This window comes from Hakea prostrata, chromosome 7, assembly GCF_041222555.1.
Source record: "Hakea prostrata isolate BN-2017 chromosome 7, UWA_Hpros_2, whole genome shotgun sequence".
In the NCBI taxonomy this organism is placed as follows: domain Eukaryota; kingdom Viridiplantae; phylum Streptophyta; class Magnoliopsida; order Proteales; family Proteaceae; genus Hakea; species Hakea prostrata.
In genome coordinates, this window is record NC_142606.1 from 12,795,836 (window position 1) to 12,821,831 (window position 25,996).

The window sequence follows — 25,996 nt, forward strand, 5'->3', positions numbered from 1 at the left end:
CCTCACGCGCTAAACTCATTCAAATTTTATCTTCTTTATTTATTTATATCTTTAACTTGAACAACTTTGCTTATTAAACACTTCTTACGGAAATAAACCCCCGCATTTGTGTTCGCACGAGACCGCGACAACACGGTATTGTCGTCATTTCATCCTACATGTATGGTCATTTCTGGAAATCTACACAGTACTGGCAACTCAGTCAATACCAGACGATATATCCAAACGGATCTTCAGGCGGGTATCTAGGAATATGGTGAGTTGAGTAAAGCCATCATCCTGTAACGCGACGGTCGATATTCGTTTATCTTACTGTGGGCTCCACAGGTCTACCTAGATCTGCGAAGCACCGTGATTTTTGTCGCCTAGCGGAAATACTCACAAGCACGTTCTCTTCTAGCCGGGTTTGAGAAGTGTGAAATGCTGAATTTTCTATTGAAAAACATATGTAAGGAATAAAATATATTTAATGTCCGAAATCGCGGCGTCGAATCAGTACAATTTTCACCGTTGGATCGACCGCGGATACAGCTGTTGTGGGTCCCAAACGGCTTGACGGTCACCGCCTTAACTGATTGAGTCAACTAGGGTTAACAGAAAGGGGTTAGGTTAGGGTTTCAGTTGGACGCGTGAACCGAAACCTTCCATCGCTAATTCCCGCGTTGACGATTAATTAGTGGACAGTCATAGAAGTCATATCATAACTACGAAATAAGTAGGAAAAACGCCTTCGAAACAAGGTTGGAGAAGAAGATTCTTTCTAAAGCTTTCGGGATTAATTGCTAATTACAATTCCGGTGGTCCATCTTGTCATGTTGCCAAAATGGGCCCTACTAATCCTTCTTCTTTCTTCTGACATGGGCCCACCTATAGAATGGGCTTGATTGGCACCTGTAGGGTGTGGATTCTGGCGTGGGCCCACTTAAAACTGGGTCAATAGATGAGATCCCGTTAATCCAATGGAGATGATGGCTTTATCAATATGCAAGTAGTCTGGATCACATGGAAGGGTGTCATGGCCCAGGCCCAGGCCCACTTACGACAGAAGTATGTTTGGTACGAGAGAATTCGAAAATTTTCAACTTTTCTCAGGCGGGATTGATGGAAACACTAAACATACACGAAATGATGAGAAGGTTGATCGCTTTATGTCTGGTAAAGTGTGAAAGGTATCGAGAGAGACCAAACAAGTCACAAGTTGAGTGCCCTACCTGGAAAATGATTGCACGTTAGGATTTTATAATAGAAACGATGATTTCACCTCAAAAATAATTTTATAAAAAAATTATATCAATATTTCAGATGATGAAAAACAATATTGGTCATTAATTACATTCTTTTATTTTTCAGCGGGAGAAAAAAATATAATTAATTAAAAATGAAAGACGTTGTAATTGTATACTCATGCATATATCAAGGATGGAGTCATGCTGTTCCATTCTTTCTTCTTTTCTTTTTTTTTTTCTTTTTTTATAATAAATAATAATTAAGTATTAGTATTCACATATGGATATTGATCAATTCCTCCTTAATATTAGTCAACCGTGATATTAATATCCATAGGTATTTTTTTATGGGTATATATATCAATTGGTGATACGATATAGAAACATAATAAAAACAAAACCATATTATGTAATGGATACAAATTGATTATTATATTGATGTTCATATCTAACATTATGGTTATCGGTCTCATTCTCCTTTCTTAAACATTACAAGACAAGCGCAAAAACATAGATAAATTTAATAATTGTAGTATCATTAGCTCCAATTACCCTTGATAGCATTCTAGAAACCCCATCCAACTACCACACTAAAGAGATTATTCTTATTCAACATGAATCGAGGAAAACTTTGTAGAAATAGTAATGTATGAAATATGAATCTTCCAAAATTACTATAAGCTTCTAGTGACATATTAGAGAGCTTTGACTTGCAAACTCGGATTGGGGTTAAATGAATGGTGTTGATTTGAATCTGATATCATATGTTAACTAAAGCATCAATGCTTGAGATCCTAGAAATGTATGGTTGAAATAAACTTTTGAATATCAAGAGTTTATGTAGGTGAGTCTATGTCAAACATTTAAATAGAATCCTCATTGGCAAGTATGTGAATATTTCTTGCACACATATGAGGGTCAATGAAAGGTGCGTGCAATTATTAGACATGCCATCGTTCAACTAATGTGGCATGTTTAGGTCTAACATTATTGGATTACAATAATTAGGAGAGAGGGTTGCCTATGATTGTTTCAATTAGTGTTGTTTCTTACCTTGGCAACTTTTATTGTACAGGCCATAGCCGCAATTATTTGATGTATCAACTTACTCTAGATGTGCTTCTAGCATATTGAGGCAACTCTAACAATTATTGGATTCCAAGAACAATAAAGATTGAGGGTTTGTTTAATTTGGATTGGATAAGTGTTGGACTTGTTCAAGAGATTTCAAAGCTTTCAATCAATTTTAGTTACGTAGCTCTTTATTATTATTTTTTTAATATAAAGAAAGTTATATTACTTAAAAATACTTACAAATATTAGATTGTGGCATGGGTTTCTACCATTGATGGAGCAGGGGGCATCAAAATATTATTTGATGTATCAACTTAATAGCTTATGATAGATGTGTGGTTCGGTACGTTTGCCTGTCCAACTAAAGGGGGCTGGTGTTTGCTCTCCTTCAACAAGGTTTGGATTGATATCCCCCTTTCTTTCTTACTTTCAGCGTCTGTAAATATCCCAAGCAGAGTTACCTAGGAAGCTTTTCAATGAATCTACTTTCTTTCTTCTGGTTAAAAAAAAAAACAACTAGACCAAAGAAAGTTTGGATTCAAACCTCTGTCCCTCATATCTTCCTCTTCCTCTACTTTTCCTACTCCCTGGGCTTATGCCCTATGGGCCCCAATGCTGGTGACTGGTATGATGACCTTATGTTTAGCATTAAAAATAATTTATTAATAAATATAACTTGCTTGTAAGTTACATCCAAGCTCTTGACCAAAAAAAAGATACATCTAAGCTAAGCTTGACTGGAATCAAAATCAAAATCATGAGAGAAAATCCTTTCATTTGGGTAATGGGTGAGATTCCAAATGAACCCACGTACGAGGTGGTTGAGCATGAAATGGACAAAGCAGCTGCTGGACATAAAAGTGAAAAGCTACATCAAAGAGAATGGGCCTCCAAACAGCTAAGCCCAACTTTGAGACCAAAATTCTCCCTTGTCCTTTACCGACGCTTTTTTACCTGTTCGAATAAAGACATACAAAGCGTCAAAGAGACACTTAACTACACGTAGATCAATGTCATCGATCCCACCTAGCTTTAGTTGCAAATTCTTGATTAAACCAATCAAACGGTAGATAATCAGTATGTATTTTATATCACAGCTCTGCTAATGTACGGAGAGAGAGAAAAAAAAGATTTCGCTGGTGTTGTGGAAATCAACATCGTATGCTTTGCTTTGCTTTTGTTTTAGAATTTGTCCCGTTATGTGTTTGATGATAAACCCAAGAGAATCACCAGTCAAACCCAAAACTATAGAATTTGAAAACGGAAAAGGAGGGAAGGAACCATGGAGGTCCCTCTTTAATCCCTTCTTTCTCGAATTCTGTTCCTTTTCCAAAGCAGAGCTTCGAACCAAGAGACGACGCTAATGCAAACAAAGTGATGATTTCTGATTTCAGTTCCATCCATTTACGTATATAAGTTTGTCTGACCATATTATTATAGCATGCGCTCCTTCCCTTTAATTTTTCCCAATCCATTCAAATCTCAGCTTGTTTTCCTCACCTCTACTGCAATGCTTTAATGCAAAGAGGAACTCACAGAGAAGGGGATGAATGGTAAACAGAAGCTTGTGGTAGAAGTTGTTAGAGCGCGTAACTTGATGCCAAAGGATGGGAAAGGTTCATCGTCGGCGTTCGCGGAGGTGGAGTTCGAGAATCAGAGGCAAAGAACCCAAGTCAAACGCAACGAGCTGAACCCTGTTTGGAAAGAAAAGCTTGTTTTTAACATCAGTGATGTTTCAGAACTCCGCTATAGAGTTGTGGAAGTAAATGTATACAACGAGCGAAAATCCGGCAGTAACAGAAATTTTCTGGGTAAGGTGAGGATTTCTTGTTCTAACATCTCTAGAGAAGTTGAGGATATTCCACAGCTTTACATGCTTGAGAAGCGGAGTTTGTTCTCTCACGTTCGAGGTGAAATCAGCCTCAAGCTTTACCTTTCAACAAAGGAACAAACCCAAGAAGGGTAATGGATACGAACCCACAATGTCTTCTGATTTTGTGATAAAGCCGAAGAATATGCATCAACAAGCTGGCTCTGGGTCTTTGGTTCTGCAACCACAGCAGCAAAGGCAACAAGAGAAACAACTGATTCAGGGCAACAAATGGCCACAACCACCTCGGCAACAACCCAAGCCTTTGGAGCCAAAACCTAGTGAAATTAAGCCGGTCGTCTTCACAACAGGACCTGAACCATCTATCCGCAATCCCAACAATGCTGCAGTTGGCGGTAGCGGTGGTGGCAGTGGCGGTGGAGGCAGAGGTAGAACAGAGGGTGTTAGTTCTTCTGGTTTGAAAGAGTTCACACTCAAAGAAACTAGTCCTCAGCTGGGAGGAGGGCTTACCAACAATGAAAAGACCAGTTCGACTTATAATCTGGTGGAGGAAGTGACGTATCTCTATGTCCGGGTCGTTAAAGCTCGTTACTTTCCATTGTTCGGCGGTGGTGAAGCAGTTGCAGAGGTGAAGCTTGGGAACTACAGAGGATTTACTAAAAGGGCAAGATTGAGTAACTCAGAATGGAACCAGGTCTTCGCTTTCTCCATGGATAGTATTCAGTCATCTATTGTGGAGATTTTCGTGAGAGAGAATGGCGGAGATGATTACTTGGGTAGAATTTGGTTCGATTTAAACGATGTTCCAAAACGAGCTCCACCTGATAGTCAATTAGCTCCGCAATGGTATCGAATGGAAGACAAGAAAGGGGAGAAAGCTAAGGGAGGAGAGGTGATGGCGTCGGTCTGGTTTGGAACCCAAGCAGACGAAGCTTTTGCAGAAGCCTGGCATTCTAAGTCTGCGAATGTGCATTTCGATGGCATCTCTTCTATCAAGTCCAAGGTTTATCTGTCACCGAAGCTCTGGTATCTCCGTGTAACCATCATAGAAGCGCAGGATATCGTCGCAGGCGAGAGAGGATCGACAATGGCAAGATTCTCAGAGCTTTCAGCCAAAGCTCAAGTGGGAAACCAAGTGCTGAAGACCAAAGTGGCCAAGGCCATGGCTGACCGGAGCTTCTCAAATCCATTCTGGAATGAAGACATGATGTTTGTCGTTGCAGAGCCATTCGAAGACTATCTTATACTTTCTGTGGAGGAACGAATTGGACCGGGCCGTGATAATGTACTGGGTCGTGTTCTAATTCCTGTTAAGGCAATAGAACGCAGGACCGGTGGCGAACCGAGAGTCTCCAAATGGTTCACCCTCGCCGAACCAAAAACGATGACCCAATTTGGTTCACGCATTCATCTTCGACTCTCACTCGATGGTGGCTATCATGTGCTCGATGAATTGACTACGTACAGCAGTGATATGAGGCCAACAGCGAGGGAGCTATGGAGAACCCACGTTGGTGTTCTTGAGATGGGAATTTTGGGCGCCACTGGGTTGATGTCAACGAGGAACAAGGAAGGCAAAGGAGGTTCTCCAGACGCTTACTGTGTCGCCAAGTACGGTCAAAAATGGGTTCGAACTCGAACTGTGCTTGATAGTTTGGCACCAAAGTGGAACGAACAGTATTCATGGGAAGTATTTGATCCTTGTACCATCATCACCATCGGCGTGTTTGACAACTCCCACATTGACAAATCTGCCGGCGGTGCCGGCGCCGGAACAAGGGACTCTCGTATTGGTAAAGTCAGAATCCGATTATCCACACTAGAATCTAACCGAGTTTACACACACTCTTATCCACTTCTAATGCTCCACAGTTCAGGGGTGAAGAAGATGGGTGAGCTTCACTTGGCTATAAAGTTCACCTGTGCTAACATGGCTAACATGCTCCATATGTACCCTTTGCCGTTACTGCCCAAGATGCACTATGTACTTCCCCTATCAGCGAACCAGACGGAGAATTTGAGGTACCAGGCGCTAAACATAGTGGCTAATCGGTTGAGCCGGGCCGAACCGCCACTGGGTAGGGATGTGGTCGAGTACATGCTCGATCATGGTTCTCACTTGTGGAGCATGCGACGTAGTAAGGCCAACTTCTTTCGCATTGTTTCAGTTCTATCAACCATCATAGCATTGTGGGAATGGGTCGAGTCGGTTCGAAGTTGGCAGAAACCGGTCCACTCGGTCCTATTTTTGGTCGTCTTCCTTGTGTTCGACATATTTCCTCAACTAATCTTACCCTTCATCTTTGTTTTCTTGTTCTTGACCGGGCTATGGCGATACCCATGGCGGCCTAGGCAGCCACCTCACATTGACACCCGGCTCTCTTGTGTGGAAGCAGTGTATGGCGATGAACTGGATGAGGAATTCGATACATTTCCGACAAAGCGTAGTGCTGAGATTGTTCGAATGAGATACGACCGGTTGAGAAGTGTGGCAGGGAGGATACAAACGGTGGTTGGTGATTTTGCTACCCAAACTGAACGGTTCCAAGCGCTACTGAGTTGGAGAGATCCTCGAGCAACGCTCTTATTTATGATGTTCTGTTTGGTGATGGCAATGGGTTTCTATGCAGTGCAGTTTCAGGTGTTGATGGGTCTGTTAGGGTTGTATGCTTTGAAGCCTCCTAGATTCAGGAGTAAGTTGCCTTCTCCAGCCCTAAGCTTCTTCAGGAGATTACCTTCAAAGGCCGATACATTGCTGTGAGTATAGAATTGAAAATGGAATCACAATAGTTACGTTCCTCCTCTCCTCCAATATTTGCATATATCCTTATGCTGGTCCCACCAGAAAACCCACATCAATACAGAAAAAACACTGCGATAAAACTGCAACTGTTTCTCCAATGTGAAACCAGCAACTATAGGTGCTTTCTAAGCTGCTTTGCCAGTTAAAATTTTTATTCATCAACATAGTCTAGGATAGAATAGTGAAATTGAAAAGAGAACAATGATCCAAGAATACAATATATATGGGAGGATGCATGTAGTGTACTTTATTATTCAAAGGCCCCCTCTCCCATAAAATGTATTACATATATAAGCAACAGCAACAAGCATAACAAGCATGATCCCAATTAAATAGGATCACTTACTATAAGCTTGACAGTCTTCCCTGGCCTCGTGTGGTAGTGCTAGAGGTGCAGGAGGGCATAGCCGCATCGTTTCTTTTATGATGGCATTGAGGTATGGTAGATTCTTGATATCGCATTCCTCCACATTTCTATTTTTGCCAACATGGGTGGCCAACTCGACTTGAGCCCTTTGCAATGGTTGGTGATTTTTCATTAGGAAGGAGACAGCCCATATCAAGACGACAGATATTGTATCGACAGAAGCTACAATGAATTGCTGCATGTATAGAATAGTGAAATTGATAAGAGAAATTGATAATAGGGAATGAAACAATTCTACACAACAGTAGCTGCATGGATCGGATAATGATCAGTTCTAACGAGATCCTTAACAACTCTACACAACAATAAATTTATAAGGAAATATGTGAACCAACCAGTGCAGTTGCTTTGATAGTTTGATGATAGTATCACGGTCGTAGCTAGAATTCAAATTGTCTTCTGGGAGAGTTGACAACAACACATCAATGAAGTCAAGTTGTCCACTTTCTTCACCAGTTGCTGATGATCCCTTACTCGCAATCTTCTGACGATGTTCTTCCAATCAATTTCCGACCAAGTAATCAAATTCGATAGCAGTTTTCTTCATTGCTTTGATGTGTCCCCCAAAGTCTAGCCGTTCAAGATAAGGCAATGCATCTGAAACTACAGACACCCCAAATAACTACATGAGTTGTTGCCTTTCTGAATCTCTCACCCTCTTCCTTATGGGTATACCCATCTACAATACTGCCATAATACCGTTTGCCAGCAATCATCTGAGTGATTAGGTTTAAGCTCAGGTGCTCAAACCATTGCCTCATCTCCAGCTTTACAGGTTGGGAACCTCCATCCTTGACCCAACGTGAGTACACTTCTTTGATAGAAGTGTCTATAATAGAGACTCTTACAGGTTTCAACTTCTCAAGGCAGGCTTTGGAAAGAAGCTCACGCGTGGCTAACTTTCTCATTCCACTCCAGTATTTCCCATAAGGAGAGGATCCAGACATGGCATAGTTGTAACCCAAGTACTTGGCAGCAGCAAAAGGGGGTCGTGTAGCAAAAACCCTATCATTGGTGGTGAAGCATTCCCTGACTAGCTCCCAACTACTGATAACAATGGTGGGACGCACACCAAGGTGGAGCATGATAGTAGGGCCATGCTTATCAGCCATGGTTGCAAGTGTTTGGTGAATTGGACTTTGGCCACCAAGCAAATGGAGGTGACCAATAATAGGCAGGGCACCAGATGGTGTTGGGATTTATTTTTGTCTTGGTTTTGGCATTGGTGTTGGCCTTAGCTTTCCATAGAGAGTAGAGCAAACTCAAGATAATAAGGGTTCCAATTGCTTGTAACTGACTGATAGACTCCATGACCAAATGGGGATTGGATTGGGATGACTAGAGAATCTCCTAGCCTACTATTTATAATAGGTGAGTGGATAACAATCCTATACAAAAAATTGATTCATACGCATCAAGGGCCACCCATATGTATAGAATCCATTTTCTTTTTGTTAGTGGATTCCATTGCATGACCATACCATAATAAAGATCATGTGTGGCAGAAAGAAGAACAAATTTTGATATCATTTAGGCTTGTATAGGATTAAAGAAATGGAAGAAGTTCATTTTCCTTTTTGTTCATAAATTCCTAATAGGTTCTTTCCCTCTCACCCCTTTCTAATGAATCCTTAAGATTGCATTTACTGGGCTTTTTTTTTGAGGGGGGGGGGGGGGGGGGGGTTGGGTAAACTATAAAGGGGATGCAATAGTGGCGCAATATTTGAACTTTCGAGTTACAAGGCTAATGCTTACTTGCCTTGTCATATTCAAGGTTGGACATGATGCTGATGTATTATTATAATGATAAACAAAGATCTTTTTGTTGGACTTTATGAGACAAGAGGGTAGAAGCTCCTAATTGTACTAGGATCAACAATTAAAGGTGGAATTAATAACGCATTAGTAGTTTTGGGTCTCACGTAAACAAGAACACACAGAAACTCCACGAGAAAATCCAATGAAAGTGAGATCTCTTTGCCTATGAAAATGAGATTATTGGGAACTTAAAGGTTGCTTTCGCTATTCACACAACAAATTCGGACAAAATAATTAGAGTTAGGTAAGAGTTTGGATTTGGGTTTAGGTCCTTTCTAACAAATTGTCTATAATTGAGGCTTGAAAGTCATGTAAATCCAAAATATAACCATTTTAAGGTTCAGGAAAACGTCATGAAAAAAAAAATACATAAGAAACAAATATTGAATACATATCCATGTACCAAAGCTTCTGATACAGTTTTGCAGGTGCATGAAAATGTATGGAAGCCACTGCCACACGGTTAAGGTGACCAAACTCTTAGAAGGCCTTGAGGAAATCAACACATACCAAGAATCGACCAAACCAAGACCAAGAAAATTCAAAGCAAACTAAAATAAGGTAACTCCAAGGAATGAACTAATTCAAACAAAACCAATGGTGTTGGGTATATTGATGTTAGGAATTGATCCCCAAACGTTTTTCCACATATAGAGTATCTAATTAAAGTCACCCATAACCAGAAATCTGGCTAACACCACTTCAAGAATCATTCACCATACAAAGCCAAATATGACTGCACAAGAAACAGTAAGAAATAGAAACCTAATTAACCAAGCTCCACCAATCCCTTGGGAGAAAAACGACTTGGATGTAACTCTTAAAAGAGCTAGAATGTCATTTCCCATCTCATACGGTACCAAGCTTAGTTTTTTTTTTGTTTTTTTTTTTTTTTTAATAGTAAAATAAAAGCTTTATATTAAGATAGAAGTTCATATTGGTTACAGTTCCTGCTGTTCGTTATATAGCCAACATAGCTAACTTACTAAACCATTCCTGTAGTGCTGGGGATTTAAAATTACCAAGAGATGATCTAGGGTAATTCAATAAGATCTTAACAAAAAGAGTTGTTAAATGAATCTGCCAAGCAAAATAAGGAGTCTTTAATTGGTTCAACACTGCCTTTTGATTACTCCAAATTACTATGCATAGTACGTAATTTGGCGTTTCTTTGCATATTCCTGTCCAATCGTAATTGCCTCAAGTAGTGCTTTCATTTCTCCACCATTAGCTATTTGCCCCGTATCCAAGTAGCAGAGACGCCCTTCCAAAACTATCCCCACGCACCACCCTGCTTTCTTTAATTGGTTTAGCACTGCCTTTAATGGTACCAAGCCTAGTTGATAGAGAAAGACAGGAATATTAATTAAGAGACCTTTTAGTAGTTGGGGACCCTAAGCTCCATGCATAACAAACCCTTCACTTCCACTACTAAAAGTATTTTCCAGTGGATATGAAAAACACTTCTGAGAAATAATGAGAGGGTTGTAACTTGTATCATGTATGGTTACGTTTATGTTTCAGTTTCTCTGCGGAAACAGTTTTCCTTTGTTTTTATGTATTTTTATTGTTTTTCACTATTTCTGCACATTGAAATTATGCATGATTATGCAGGGATAAAAACATTTCTATACAGAAAAAATAAATTAAACATGAAAGAAACTATTAGCTAGATTTTAGGGTTTTAAAATAGGACGTTAGGTTTTGATGTAAAAAGACAATAATGCCCCTATGCCTTTTCACTTTTTGTGAGAAACACTAACTTCGTTTAAAAATTGTTAAAAAAAATAAAAAAGAAAAGAAGAAGAGAAGAAGAAAGAAAGAAAGACATGAGATCACATAGATTACACGTTTGCCTGAACTGGGCAAGAAGAATTTGATCACTAATTTGCAGAACAGACATGCTTGGCAACAAGTATATGTGAATAGAACTTGAAGAATAGGCTCTCTGAGCCTCGCCCATGAACTTATTACACAGCAAAGAAGAAGCAATTCAAACAGTTTCTTTTTCTTATTGGTATTGAATTGCTTCTGGTTGTTCTTCATTCAAAATTCTTGCTTAGGCAGCTCAACTAATACACAGTGAAATTTAATTTATTTAGATTAATAACTTATTCTTATTTATTTAATTTCATTGAGTTTCTGTTCTTTGAGAAGGAGCATAATCTCTACATGCGTGGGAAGGTAATCAACATTGGTAGTGTGATCAAATTCAAACTATTCCTTTTATTCCATATCATGCACTGACATTAATTTACAATGGAAAATACAGTTCCTCGAACAACGAACCATTACCAAATCTTTTCTTAGATATGGTTTCTTATTCACTCATAAGTTCCAAAGCATGCATTAGCAATTAGCAAATATGTAAGTTTTAACACACAGTAACTGGCTATTCTTTCTCCATCTCCATCGCATGTTTCCAACAAGCCATCTTTATTTTGTATGCATCTTCCATTCTAGTATAGCTCAGAAGGAAGTCTTGGGGAGAGGACGATTTCTAGAGGAGTTGCTCTAGGCATAGTGACACCTAAACCTTCGACCATGTCCACTGGCGAATTTGAAGGGGTAGTATCCAAGTTGAATCCGTGCAGCAGACGAGCAAGTGCCAAGTACAAGACTTGGTTCGCCAAGTTGGAACCTGGGCATACACGCATGCCAGATCCAAAGGGGATCATCTCAAAGTTCTGGCCCTTGGGATCCATATTTGAATGTGTTTTGAGAAATCTCTCTGGTTTGAATTCATTTGGGTCTTGCCACACATGAGGGTCTCGCTGCAACTTCCATATGTTTACAACTAAGCGAGTGCCTTTGGGTACATAATAGTCGCCTACTTGACTGTCTTCCATTGCTTCGTGTGGTAGTCCCAGTGGTGAAGGAGGGCGTAGCCGCATTGTTTCTTTTATAATGGCATTGAGGTAGAGTAGATTCTTGATGTCATAGTCCTCCACATTTCTCTCTCTACCAACATGGGTATCCAACTCATCTTGGACCCGTTGCAACATGTGGCGATTGTTCATTAGGAAGGAGAGTGCCCATGTAAGAGCAACAGATGTAGTATCAACAGCAGCTACAATGAATTGCTGTGTAGATCAACAATGAAATAGAGAGATCAATTTAGGCATATATGGAATAGATATCTAGCGAATAAGAAAACCAAAACTCTTCAACAATTGGAATCATGAGGCTGTAAAGAACATATCAACCAACCAGTACTGTTGCCTTGAGGATTGTGTCGCGGTCGTGGCCGGAGTTGAAATTGTCTTCGGGGAGAGTTGTCAGCAACACATCAATGAAATCAAGTTGCTCACTGTCTTCAGTAGTTGCAGATACCTTATTTGCAATCTTCTGACGATGTTCTTCTAGCCAGTTTCCGACCAAATAGTCAAATTCAGTAGCAATGTTCTTCATTGCTTTGATATGTCCACCAAGGTCTAAACACTCTAGGTAAGGTAATGCATCTGAAGCAACAAACACTCCAAACAGGTACATGAGTTCAGCAGTCGCCTTTCTGTATCTTTGGGCTTCATCCTTGTACCCATCGATGATATTGCCATAATATCGTTTACCAGCAATCATCTGAGTGATTAAATTTAGGTTTAGGTGCTCAGTCCACTGCTTCATCTCTAGCTTCACAGGTTGGCTACCTCCATCCACTGCCCAACGTGTGTACACTTCTTTGATTGACATATTTATAGTAGAAACTCTTACATGTTTCAACTTCTCAAGGCGGGATTTGGAAAAGAGCTCAACTGTGGCTAACTTTCGCATTTCACGCCAATATGTCCCATAAGGGGAGGAACCAGACATGGCATTGTAGCCTAAGTACTTGGCTGCAGCAGACTTGGGCCGTGTAGCAAAAGCTCTATCTTTGGTCGTGAAACATTCCTTAGCTAGCTCCCAACTGCTCACAACTAGTGTGCGATGCACGCCGAAATGAAGCATGATAGCAGGGCCGCACTTGTCAGCCATTGCTGCAAGAACTTGGTGCGCTGGTCTTTTCCCGGCGAGGAGATGGAGGTGACCGATAATTGGCAAGGCACCAGGTGGCGTGGGGGCTTGCTTTCTCTGGGTTTTGTAGCTGTTGTAGGCTTTAATTCTCCATAGAAAACAGAGCAAGATCAAGGCAGCAAGTGTTCCAATGGCTTGCAGTGAATTGATGAACTCCATGAGGAAATGGGGGCTTGGAACAGACTGATCCCTTCCCCTATTATTTATGATAGCAGTGGTGTTCCAATGGTACACTTTTGTAATCCAAGCTCGGGTTGGCATGAATGTCGGCTTTTGTTATTCAATAGAAATCACATCGGAAAAGGTTGAGCTCAATGCTCGTACCATCCTAGGAAGAGACAAGACATGAGACTTTTTTGTTTGGACTTCAATTTGAAAAGGAAGTTAAACAATTAGATGAACGCATGGAAGACAGGCGAGCTGAAGATTCCGATATCGGTTCCCCTCTGGCACCTCAATTTCAGGTAAGAATTGAAAGTCATGTAGAACCGAAATATGCTCACCTAAGATTCAGAATTATGTCTTTCTCTTGCAACTTATTTACAGGTAAGAACTGAAACTTGAATGCTATGTTAACCCAAAATATGCCAACTTTAGGTTTCTAAAGGAAATCTGCCAACTTTAAGGTTCTAAAGGAAATCTAAGCTTTAGCACATAAGGGCTTATTTCTTGGGGTCCAAAAGTGTAGACTTCAGATACGGCTTCAAATCCTGGTTGTTAATTTTTGTATTTGATATCTGCACTGTGCCTCCATGTTAAACAAGTGATGGCTCAGAAAAGCTAAGAGAGCAAGCAGCAGAGTTGATAGAGGTAACTAGAAAGAAAACAAACAAATGGAAGATGAGACTGGGCTACAAGAGATGCGAAAATCATGTCACCAAGTACACTTTCTTTACATCAAGAATACAATGTTTAATTACATTACTGTACCAAGGCAACATATACAAACACAATTCCAAAAAGTGGTACCTTTTGGGGGTGCTGAGGTCACTGAACTCATTTGCCAAAAAACCCAGTATTCGGTTTCCTATACCACCATTTTCTTCTTATTGGAAAAGTACAATGCCTCCAGTTGATATGATTGTTCTAACATAAAAATGGAGCCAGACGTGGGTCTGTTCGCCTTGGAAGACCACTTCGAGCTCCCAGAGCTCTGCATCCAGCTGCTGCCTGCAAAAAAGGCACGGTCAGTAAACTTCGTTTTGGAACAAAATATTTGCACTAGATGATGGAATATCCTTACCACTTGAGCAGCAAAGGGCAGCATTTTCTCTGGTGGCATATCTGCACAAAGAGCTAGGAACCAACAAAAAATGGAGTAAGTTGAACCCTATCTATCATCAATTTCTACCAACAAAATGCCAAAGATTTTGTATCTGTTTTTTTTATGACTGATGAACTAAATGATTCTTCTGAAGAATAAGCCAATTAAGAATGTACAGGCTATCATGGCACAAACAACCACAAAACTCAGATCAACTAGTGAACATGCTTCTACTCTTTGGGAGTGCTTTCCATTAAAAATCAAGGAAACTAGGATTCACTACTACTGAAGCTGGACATATTACTATAATCATGATATTTTTTATTTTTTATTTTCTGGTAAGACCATAATCATGACGGCCAGAGTTAATTGATGGGTGAGAGTGAACAATCTTATTTGCTTTCAAGGGGTTGTAGCCACAAAGTGTACTTTAGGTCTAAATTTTTTATGTTTTCATCCATGCTCATGCATTGACTGACCAGAGCTTTATCCATATTATCCAAGGGTGGACAAATAAATCCTCAATCCTTCAACAATACAGTCAATCTAGGGCCATATTTTCATTTAAACATGGGCAAGAATAATGTATAGTTGCCAAATCTAGAATGCACCTTTGTTGGACTCTCTGGGATTCTGGCGACAATTCTGTCACTCCAATGTGATAGTAGGCTAAAAGACATTCACATGATTTACACAGACACCTCTTTCAAGTGATGAAATTCAGTTTTGAATACCCCAAACCCTAAAAATCTCACGCATGATCCTGCAGACTTACAGAACGGTGACTCGTCAAGTTTTCCACTATTGCAGCCTCTTCCTCCACCCCCCCCCCCAACCCCCCAAAATAAAAAGAAGAAAACAGAAAGAAAAAAGGGGAAAAAAGAAGTAAATTACTTCAGGGGCCAGGCATGCGCACTTCACCTGCCCAGAATAGCAATGTTACAATCTAAATCATCAAAACTAAAGTCATATTAGAATATAAACATCCACATGAACGTTAAGGTATCAACTGTTTGTGAATTTTAAATATTTAAAATTAGAATAAATCTAATACAATAGTAGCACTGCTAGTTCATAAAATAAAAAAGATATAGGAAAATCAATTTATCACAGATGATTAAAAGGCTTACAATCCCTTCAACCATTTTCAAAACAAAAATTAAAGCTAGTCATGAAAAGTTAGAGCAAGAGACACCTACATGCATATGCATGCATACAAACATACATTCATCAAGACAATGAAAGATACATAAAGTTATCACTTACCATAAAGAGTTGCTCCAATAAATGCATCTCCAGCACCAGTGGTGTCAATAATCTCTGAAGCTGGTATCTTCTCAGCAGTTCCCACAAGTAACCTCCCAGCAACCTTCCCAATCCCATCTGCTCTCAACCTCATCACTGACTGGGGATTCAGGAAAAACTGCAGCTTATCTATTTTGCAATTAAATTTAAACAAAATAGTTTCAATTTAACAGATATAGTAGCTAAAAAGTTAACAGATTATTTCAATACCACTGTAAATTCTTCATCTTATAAACCCAGACATAGCTCAGAACCAGTGCCAACAGCTTAAAATTCTAAAGCTATAAGACTGGAACAACGCAAGGAGATCATCTAGATTAACAAGAAAAACAGCCATTCTGCAATTTGAGGTTTGAGTTCATTTTCAAATGGGAGGGCATTATCCATGCCAAAAGTGGGGGAGGAGGGTCTTACCCTACACCAATCATTGAAGTAGCGATAGTTCTGTTGAATAAGTGGTTCACACGGTGAGGGAGGAGAGGGCCATTGGTAGACCTACAAGGTCTAGATGTGAAATGGCAAGGGAAAAAATCCCCACACTATCAGCAGGGGATCTTTTGCCCTTTCAAATATAATGTTTTACTCTTCATATCCCTGACATCCCTACAGGAGGGGGCATGGGGCAAGAAGGAGTTCAGTCACCCTTCAAAAGGTTTAACAAGAAGCTAACTGCATGCCAGCAGGTTTGAAACTTCAAGTTTGTTCAAGAATTGTATACCTTGGATGGTATACAAGTTGGAATAGTGGTTTTTCCATCAATTTTCTGCTTCAATAATTCGAACACAGTGTCCACCTCAATCTCATCAAGCTCTGAAACTTCTTCTGAGGACATTAACAATCTGGTAATTAGAAATGCAAAATACTATATAAGGTCAATAATGTTCACTCTCTCAACAACAAAGGTAAAGTATCAACCTCATCTCTTATGGTCAGAGACCAGGCAAAGGCACAAGTCACTCACCTTCTACACGTCTTTCAAGCATTATGCAGCCATCTACTCCAAGGGTTACAACCACAAATTTGACTTTTGGTAATCTCAGAAGAATGGATACCAGCGCACTTGGAATTGATGGGGCCTTCGTCCATGCCTGCTTTAAAAGAACTGATTATTAGGTGAAAGCTCCTCAAATTTCAAGAATCCAAACATCACAAGCTTTCTGAATTTATTGTCTAGCCATTAAGTTAATTTCCAGAATGATATACAGCACCTGGTTAACTAATAATAGAATGCTGGTAAGTGTTTATGTGTAGAACAGCACAATATATTAACAGCATTCAAAAGACCAAGCAAATCAAACAAGTTTCAACCAGTGACACAAATCCAGGATCCAATTTTTCATTGTTTTCTACAGTTCTGCACAACAAAAGCATATTAGCAAATGAAGGTGCCAGTTTGCCCAGTAAAGTCTCAGCTTACTCTTTCTTAGTCAACAATAGGGGTTGTATCCCTCCTTCACCTTTAGTGCTTTATTTTTCCTCTCCTCTTTTGTAAGTTATAATGGTCCACCAAAATTTCAGATGCATGTGTTACCCTCCAATTGATGTATTCAAATCAATTTGCAAAGAGGGGAAAAAAATGACAGCTTTATCCAATAACATTGTTAACTTGCCTGAGGAAATTTTGCTGAGCATACTACAAAATCTGCTACATGGAGAAGATCATCCAACCCTTCCCTGGGCCTTTCAGCATCAATTAGAATAGGAATGTTCCTACCAGTTGCCTGCAATAGAATATTTCAACAGATGGTGGCAACTGCCATACAAATATTAAAGTACTGGCACCAACTAGTGTCAGCTAGTAATTTAAGAGACATAGGGAAGCTGCATGGTTAACAGAGATATGCTAGAAAATCTTGAAACACATTCGCCTTCTTATAAGAGAGAGGGTCTGGGGAGTGGGAACTATGGGTTGCAGGTGAGAGGGTGTATGCAAGAATCTGCATGTGTGCTTCCTTTCCCCATACAAATATACAAAGAACTATATCTTTGACAGACAAGAAAATGTTAGGAAGAATGGAAAACTGTTTTATTTATTCGTATCATACACAAAAAGTCCTTGACTGATTAATGCCCAGACAGAATGCTAATTTAACTTCACAAATTGAAAACCAGCACTTCATCAATTAAAAGACATAAATAAAAACAACAACAACAATAAGCCTTGTTCCAACTAAATGGGGTCGGCTACATGGATTCTTGCCTTCCAATCAGTTATGTTCAAGGTCATGCTAGAAACAAGGTCTAAGCTATGCATATCCTTTCTCACCACTTCTCTTAAGGTTATCTTAGGTCTACCCCTAGCTATTCTAGTTCCTTCAATCTGGATTATATCACTTCTCCGTAGAGGGGCATTTATAGGTCTCCGTTGAACGTGGCCGTACCACCTCAAACGACTTTCTCAAAGCTTATCACTTATAGGAGCAACTCCCAAACCAACTCTAATATGATTATTTCTTATCTTATCCATCCTAGTTTTGCCACTCATCCATCTTAGCATCCTCATTTATGCTACACTGAGTTTATCTATATGATTCTTTTTAACATCCCAACACTTTGCACCGTACATCATAGCTAGTCGAACAACGGTCCTATAAAATTTTTCTTTAAGCTTTTAATGGAATACGCCGATCACACAAGACCCCGGACACACCTCTCCACTTCATCCACCCTATTTTAATTCTTTGGGAAACCTCATCCTCCAAATCACCTCTTTTACTTATGATTGAACCTAGGTACCTAAAACAATCACTCTAAGGAATCTTCTTATCGTCAAGTATCACCACCTCATCATCTACCCGATCATGACTAAAGACATAAATATCCCATTAAATTCATTCCCCCCCCCCCCTCCCCCTTTTTTGAAGCTATCAAGTTCCTTTTGTTCATGCAATAAGTCAATTAAAGCTTGCAAAGCAGATAAATTTTTTGATAATGCAAGAATAGACTGGATCAAAGAGCAAAATCACTACAGGCATTATTCTTAATTTTATTTGCATCATCATGAACTTTGTATGGTTTGTTGAGTTATCGAAGGGAATGTTGGACATGTAGTGTTTGTGTTATAGAGGATCTACATCATCTCACTAGTCCAATATCAGCACCATGTGAGTATGAATATGGATTAAAGCATGGCTCAAGGTTTCACAACTTTAGATCCACGTACAACCCATATACCATTCTCTTATTCTCGATTGAAGTTTAATTAATAAGATGGGCAGGGTTCCTTCATAAAATGGCCCATCCAATGTGTAACACGTAACATATCAAATTTCATGAAATTCGCAAAGGTGGCAAAAAATCATGAACATTGTTGAGTTCCTCCTTGTTATAAAAAGAAGCAGTGCAAAAGAAATATTGCAACAGGAAGAAGTAATTTCTGCTCGAGAGGCATGAAAGAATTCCTTCATATTTCCACACTCTCTTATAGGATTGGATCTTAGTTGTAGTCAACCCATATAGCCCAAGCATAGAATGATGCACAGGGTGGTGCTGAAGATGATGGTTGTCCACATTAGAAAAAAATGTTGCATGCAAAATTATGGCCTCTTCAACGTACTAAAGCTCAGTAGGTATCTTCCGGTTACGATACCAGGTTGTTATGGTCTCTTCAATATATTAAAGCTCAGTAGGCATCTTCCAGTTACAATACAGGGGAAAAGTTTCTTTAAGGTGTTAAAAATTCCAATCATACATAAGTCAACAATGTGTTGTGGCATAGTAAATAAAGATGCATGGGTTCCTGATCATGAATATACTAGCAAGAACTCCAATCCCCAGTTTCAGAAAATTCTGACTACTGGAACAGAATCAATTCTTAACCTTGCTATCCCCAGTTTCAGAAAATTCTGACAACTGGAACAGAATCAATTCTTAACCTTGCTAGGAGTTATCAGAGAAGATCTCAAGTGACGGAAAATGGAAAATAGAAAATCAGGAAATGGATTCAGGAGTCTTTTCCGTTAAAAATTTGGAGAGACAGTTTTAATGCTTTTTTGACTCTTCCACAAACTACTGGACAGAGGGAGTAGAGACGCAGGGAGATCATGAGCAACTCCCTCTCACTCTCCTCCGTGCTCCTCTTTCACCTTCCATATGGTATTTCAGAATCTTGCTAAACGAGTATTAAAACAATAATCTCAAGGAACCTAAAGGAAGATACTTCAGGTTTCTATACCCCCCCCCCCCAAAAAAAAAAAAAAGAAAAGAAAGAAGAAGTTATAACTAAATAAACAAAGAAAGAAAAAAAGAAAGAAAGAAAATTTCTTCTTTATGCCATCAAATATCAAATGCGAATGGAATGCTTTCCTGCAATTACCTGTTGGGCAATATTTAACGCAGTCTCTGGAAATCTACCATCAAAGTATACGAATCTTGCTTCATCCAATGCAGATGATAAGGTTGGCTGAGAAAGGTCATCTGGCACCATGGAGGGTTTACCGGGACAGAAAATACATGTACGGGTATTCCTGAAATGGTAAACAAAATTAATGTACCGAGGATGCACAAGCAGCACATCTTGCAAAACATACAAGAGACAATCAAGGATGTACAATAAATGTCTTTTCTTTTCTTTTTTAATAGACACATATTGAACCAACTAGATCCCTACTGATTTCCAGGTAGCAAATGCTTGAGCCACAAACTTGCAGATTTCTGAGCAATTAAATCTGACCAGTTGGGCCTATATAAATTCACAACATTAGTCCAAAGTTAAAACCACATCTGAGGCAATCATTGGATCTAGTAACAAACAATTGGAAATAATTTGTCGCAAAAAGCATCGAGATAACTACTCGTTTTCATATAGATGTTCTGATGTGCGACAAACAGAGAAAATTCTTCACTAGAAGATGATCTGCATGCTCAGGTCAAACCATGATACCACAAAATGGAAAAGTTCCTGCCTATTTATCAGAGCTGATTAATGAGAAGCATTTGGTGGCCATTGATGTGTTAAAAAATGAAAAATACTTCAAATTTCTGGTTGAATATCACTTCCATTGAATTACCTAGTATATGGAGCATTGTATTAACACCTACAAAAATATCTCAATTTTGCTAAGACATTATATATTGACCAAATAAGAAAAGTATGCCTATATCTATTAAAATGTCCGACACAAGATTAGGCTATCAGGTGAAAGGACCCAACTGTCAAAGGAAGGCATCCAAGGAATAAGAGTTCTCCAATATGTAATTATTCCAAAAATAGGGTTCAAATTATCCAAAATGGTACTACCAAATAACTTCTCCCTTTTAAGATAAAATTATCAAATGGATACAAACAGATAACTCACGTTTGACTGTCAACAATAACATATGTGAACGGTGTATTTCCCTCCTTAGAAACCTGAAAGAGTGGCGTCCACCAAAGATTGATCAAGAAGATCAATAAAGTCATAAAGATTGAATAAAAAAGAATTTGACTGTCAATGGGTGCAGAAACAAATGAAGTGAAAAAACTCTTTGACATCAAGGAATATCACAGCAGACAGAGCGCAACAGATAAAACTCCTTGACGGGAAAGACTTATCTAGAACATATATTAGATTAACAGAAAAAGAAGCAAATGAATCCTCTTGTTACAATTCAGCATAATGGAGGAGTACTTCAAAACTCTTGGATGCATATATTTTCTGAACTGAAAGTTGATGCAACTAGCAAATCAAACTCTATTCTGTTTCACCAGTTTATAGCATTTGACTTCAAAAGAAACTATAAGCCTTAAAAGATCCACATAATGATTTCAATTACATAAAATTTCTGGTTTAATGTCTAGTTCTTATGGATAGAACTTGATTTCTGAAAATTTTTACCGAAATGGAAAATGGCAAAGACAAAAAAAAGGTAACAAAAAATCGATATGCATTAACCTTACTAAGGATGAGCAGAAGTACAAGAAACTTACCACAATATGATAAGTATCTACACCATCGCCTTTTAACTCCTCTAGTATAGCTCTCCCTAGATGATCATCAGCAATCTGGTAATTATAAAAGCAGAAGCGTAAAAATTAATTAAAAAAACCAATTATACACAAGTTTATAATTAAAATTAAAAAAAAAATCAAATATCAATATTATACAATGCAACACACACAGAATCGAGATTGTTGCTCCAAGATGAAACTTTGTAGGATCAAAACACATTTTCAAGCAACAAACCAAGTCTGATTCAACCAGGTCAAAAGAATGAGCACTTTGAATGCAAAATATACATTCAATTAATAAGAAAAATTAAGACCTTAGAAATGAGCCTTGGATTGAGACCCAGACGTGCAGCACAAGTTAACGCATTCGCAGCATCGCCACCACCTTGAATCTTCCCAAGTTTGAAAAATAGAAGGGTCAATATCCACAACGCAAATTGAAAGCATCTCTCGAGTTTAGAAGAATTGTGAAGAAACCCATCTGCAAAATAGTCATATCACAGAGCCAGTGGAAACTAAGCAAAGACTGTTTTATAAGTGGGCTTTTACCTTTGAGGTGGTGCTGCAAACACTGTCGTTTGGTTTAGGAAAAGCAGCTACCGTCGCCAAGATATCCATTCCTGCACCGCCGAAGCCCAACTGCAAGCATAAAGGACGGTGGAGGAAAGTGAACTTTCATAGATGGATGATGCTAGAAAACCCTCATGGACAGGAAGCACTGGAGAATTGTTCTTCATACAGTTACAGAAAATAAGCTTAGGAAGGGAACGTACAACGATGCGCTTCTCAGGGAGTGGAGGAAGCGAAGGTGAAGCTGCTTCTACTGATGCCCGGTTCGACGGAGGTGACGATTCCATGGTCAACCACCCAAGAAGAACAGAAAGAAGAAATAAGAAAGAGAAAAAAAGTAGCACCCAACTGTTCAAAGACTAGTCATCAACGGCCATCTTACAAACTTAGAATCGATCTTGATTCAAATATCCCGTTTCACAGTCACCCAACTGTTCTACGAAAAAGAAGAAGAAAGAATCACCTAACTGAAACCACTCACCACTTCGCTAAAATCATTTTAGGTCTGTTCATAATTCTCTGAATTAATTCGAATCACTTTTTTTTTTTTTTTTTTTTGGTAATAATTCGAATCACTTATTTATGATAGAATCTCAAGTTGAAACAAGTCCTTCATAAAAAAAATCGAAGAAATATGAAACGATTAGCTCCCTAGTCAAAAAAGTTTGCATACACTTTCCTACATCAAAAATTATAAACAAAAATGATATGTCTAAAATCATAAATAATTTAATAATTTCAGAAACAAGACTTAAACACCTCCAATCAAAAGAGGGTTTAATACCATAAAGGGAGATAGAAGGCACAGTACACACCAGCAACATAAAGCAACAACTTGGAGTCCTCCACAGCAATTTATTTAAGGTGAATATTGATTCAACCAAGAATAGAAGCAACGGTAAACCTTGAGATTGTTGTAAGAGATGAAAAAGGTATTCCCCTACTCATGAAATCGATTCCTCTTTAATTTGTAAAAATCTTTGATGGTGAAGCCTTGGCTATAAGAAAGTCGAAATCCACTACGGAATGTGTAACAACTTACCTGCCGAATCAAGAAGCCTTGGCTGTAAGAAAAGAGATCAAATCTGCTATTGAGTTGGGACTAAATCAAGTAGTTATAGAATCTGATAATTTAGAGCTGGTGTCAGTCCTCAAGGCACCTTCCAAATCGGCCCCCTTGACTTCTCAAGCGGTGATCTCAGATATTCAGCTCCTTGCAGCTAATTTCCATTTGTGTTTTTTTTTTTTTGTTCCTAGAGAGGCCAATGTAATAGCCGATAATCTAGCAAAGGTGGCCATGTCTATTCTAGAAGAGACATGTTGGCCTATTACCACTCCGTGATTGGACAATCCTAGATTTGAAATTAGAACTGACTTGCACTTTCAAGACTTCCAATGATTTTGCCTAAAAAAAGCCATCCCTAATAGCTTCTTTTTCCATAGATGTTGTTGAAGCTCCTTCACTTCCAACACATTGTGCTACTACAAAAGCTTCTTATGAGTCCCATAAGATGGAGCCCCTTTCACCATGTCCTGTTCTAGAGACTCATGAATCCACAAACAAGCAAAATAGGTCAGTGTCATTATCCATGCTTCCCTAGGGGTTGCAAGGTTGCAATTTTCCTGTATTTTTGCACATAGAACATGAAAAAAAGTAAGACTATGCCTTATTGAAAGATCTATTCTTTTATAGAGGATTGAATTCCTAATTTCCAAATGTACCACATAAAGAGCTCCAAACTTAATCCAAATGTTTCACATTTCCATAGTCTCTAAATTTAACTAATATAAAATTAATCCAATCATAAAGAGAAGCACTATGGAAATCAGAAATATCAAGCCTAGGAGGAGACAACCTCTAACATTCATTTGCATGGATGCAATAAAGTAAAGCATGACCAAAGTTTTAAACATCCTTACCACAAATAAGGCATAAAAAGGTGTATGAGAGCTATTTCTATGAAACAAAGAATTTCCAAGTGCAAGAGCCTCATATGAAAATTTTCACAAGAAATGCTTTATCTTAAGCAATGTGGGAATGCTCCAAATTCTAGACCAACAAAATGAAAGCAAAGAAGAAGAAGAAGAGATGTTAACTTGGAAGTCTGCGATAATCATACACTAATAATAAGTTGATTTAACCTTCAAAACTTGTTGTTTTGATTTATACCACACCCAAGAGTCTGCCGTGTTGTGGGAGAGAATTGGTATGGTCAAGATTGCATTCAACTACAAACCTCTATCCCACCTCATAGTAGAAGGGGACTAGTAACAAATCATGAACAAGTGTGGGGTCATTGGGTTGGAGGGGATTAGTAATGTATTTGAAGGGCAGAGATGGTATCCGTTGGTCTTTATAAATGTCAGTGTGTAAGCCATTACCCACCTGTTTTTAACACATCTCTACCGATTAGTACACTTCTCCATCTTCAAGAGCAACTTGCAGGGGGTTCAAACTCCAAGAGGGATCTACCTCCACGAGGTTGGGTTTGTCAAGAGTCTCCAGCTCTGCTTTGCTAAAACAATGGACATTACAAAATCCAAGGCCTCCGTCCCTCTTACTCTTGTATAGTGTTTCCTACTTAACCCAATATATTTTTCTACCTTGGCCTTTTTTTTTCCAGAAATTTTTTATTTTTTGGGTTATGAGGTTGTTGTAGAGTTCACTAGAGATTAAAAAACATAATATAGCATAAACTAGAAGAGAAAAAACCACAGTTTTAAGTAGAACTTCTTTATCCGTAAGAGACAAGTTTTCCCCTCCAACCAATTAACTTTTGAATTGAGTCTAGTCAGGATAAAAGAAAAGGTTTGCACCTTAGATTTCCTTATGGAAGAAGGAAGACCAAATATGCACCGTGGGATTGGACCTCTTTAAAACTAAGAGAGGCTAACACATCATCTCGAATGTTAGGTACTCATATTCTTGTAAAATAGATGTAATTGTGTCTGTATTTTGAATAGAAGCAGGAGAAAATATCATACAATCAATCTAATGCAGACAATCTAGGAATCCCTCTGTTGGACATAAGTTTCTAGGTGAAGGTCTTCTAACATAGGATGAAGATATATGGGTTTAAAGGGCAATCCTTCTTGGCTCCTTTTGAGGAATAATGCATGTAGAGAGAGAACACTTGATTTGAAATGTAACAATGATATACATTGCATAATCCATTTATTTGCAAATTCCAGATAACTCAGAATATTCTCAATAAAAATACCACTTTAATTTATTATAGACCTTACACGGGTCAATTTTCAACGCCATAAAAATCTAGATTTAAAGTGAGAATTCGTTAATAAAGTACCTTTATTATATTGATGCCTATTGGAGTTTCTTTTCCCCTATTGATTTTTTTTTCTTCTTTTTTTTTTGGGTAATTAAAGAGATTAGGACGTTTGAACTAACAGAAGAAATGGACAAATTTTTTGAATATAAGGTAATTTTCAACGCCACCCCTGAGGTTTTCAATTTATCAGTTACATCCCTGTAATTACAAATGACAGTTAAATGGTAAACAAGTAAAAAAAAATTGAAGGACAAAAATGCCCCTGAATGAAAACCCCCATCTTGATCATCAAACCCCTCCTATTTTGTCATTTGTTCATTTCGTGTCGAATGGACAAAACAAGGGCAGTGGGCTATGGGCCTAAGAACGGAAAATCTTATAGCCCATTTTGATTCTATTATTGACCTATCTGAAACCATGGTTCTTGATTGGGAGATGAATAACACTA

The 25,996-nt window shown here is 38.7% G+C and overlaps 3 protein-coding genes and 1 pseudogene across 5 annotated transcripts; 1 reads left to right on the forward strand and 3 right to left on the reverse strand.

Moving 5' to 3' along the window:
• Positions 1–3,654: 3,654 nt before the first annotated feature.
• On the forward strand, positions 3,655–6,901 carry LOC149009870 (FT-interacting protein 4-like). The gene is given in 2 exon segments (XM_089164119.1): positions 3,655–4,250; positions 4,252–6,901. Coding segments are annotated over 2 exon segments (3,045 nt in total). The 5' UTR covers positions 3,655–3,846; the 3' UTR covers positions 6,893–6,901.
• Positions 6,902–7,272: 371 nt separating this feature from the next.
• Positions 7,273–8,672, reverse strand: LOC149009871 (xanthotoxin 5-hydroxylase CYP82C4 pseudogene; annotated as a pseudogene).
• Positions 8,673–11,474: 2,802 nt separating this feature from the next.
• Positions 11,475–14,214, reverse strand: LOC149009872 (xanthotoxin 5-hydroxylase CYP82C4-like). The gene is made up of 3 exons (XM_089161724.1): positions 14,160–14,214; positions 12,390–13,518; positions 11,475–12,262 (listed from the first exon to the last, which is right to left on the reverse strand). The coding sequence occupies exons 2-3, from the start codon at positions 13,449–13,451 to the stop codon at positions 11,639–11,641; spliced, it is 1,686 nt and encodes a 561-aa protein (XP_089017850.1). The 5' UTR covers positions 13,452–13,518; positions 14,160–14,214; the 3' UTR covers positions 11,475–11,638.
• On the reverse strand, positions 14,026–22,803 carry LOC149009873 (uncharacterized). 3 transcript variants are annotated; one of them, XM_089161726.1, is made up of 12 exons: positions 22,462–22,803; positions 22,238–22,327; positions 22,003–22,080; positions 21,671–21,742; positions 21,057–21,109; positions 20,075–20,225; positions 17,370–17,480; positions 16,721–16,847; positions 16,478–16,581; positions 15,721–15,859; positions 14,434–14,486; positions 14,026–14,360 (listed from the first exon to the last, which is right to left on the reverse strand). In XM_089161726.1, the coding sequence occupies exons 1-12, from the start codon at positions 22,543–22,545 to the stop codon at positions 14,277–14,279; spliced, it is 1,146 nt and encodes a 381-aa protein (XP_089017852.1). In that variant the 5' UTR covers positions 22,546–22,803; the 3' UTR covers positions 14,026–14,276. The 3 variants fall into 3 exon arrangements, with proteins under 3 accessions (XP_089017852.1, XP_089017853.1, XP_089017851.1); XM_089161725.1 differs by having other exon boundaries at positions 14,029–14,360; positions 21,668–21,742; positions 22,462–22,802; XM_089161727.1 differs by lacking the exon at positions 17,370–17,480 and having other exon boundaries at positions 14,027–14,360; positions 21,668–21,742.
• Between the last annotated feature and the right edge of the window lie 3,193 nt (positions 22,804–25,996).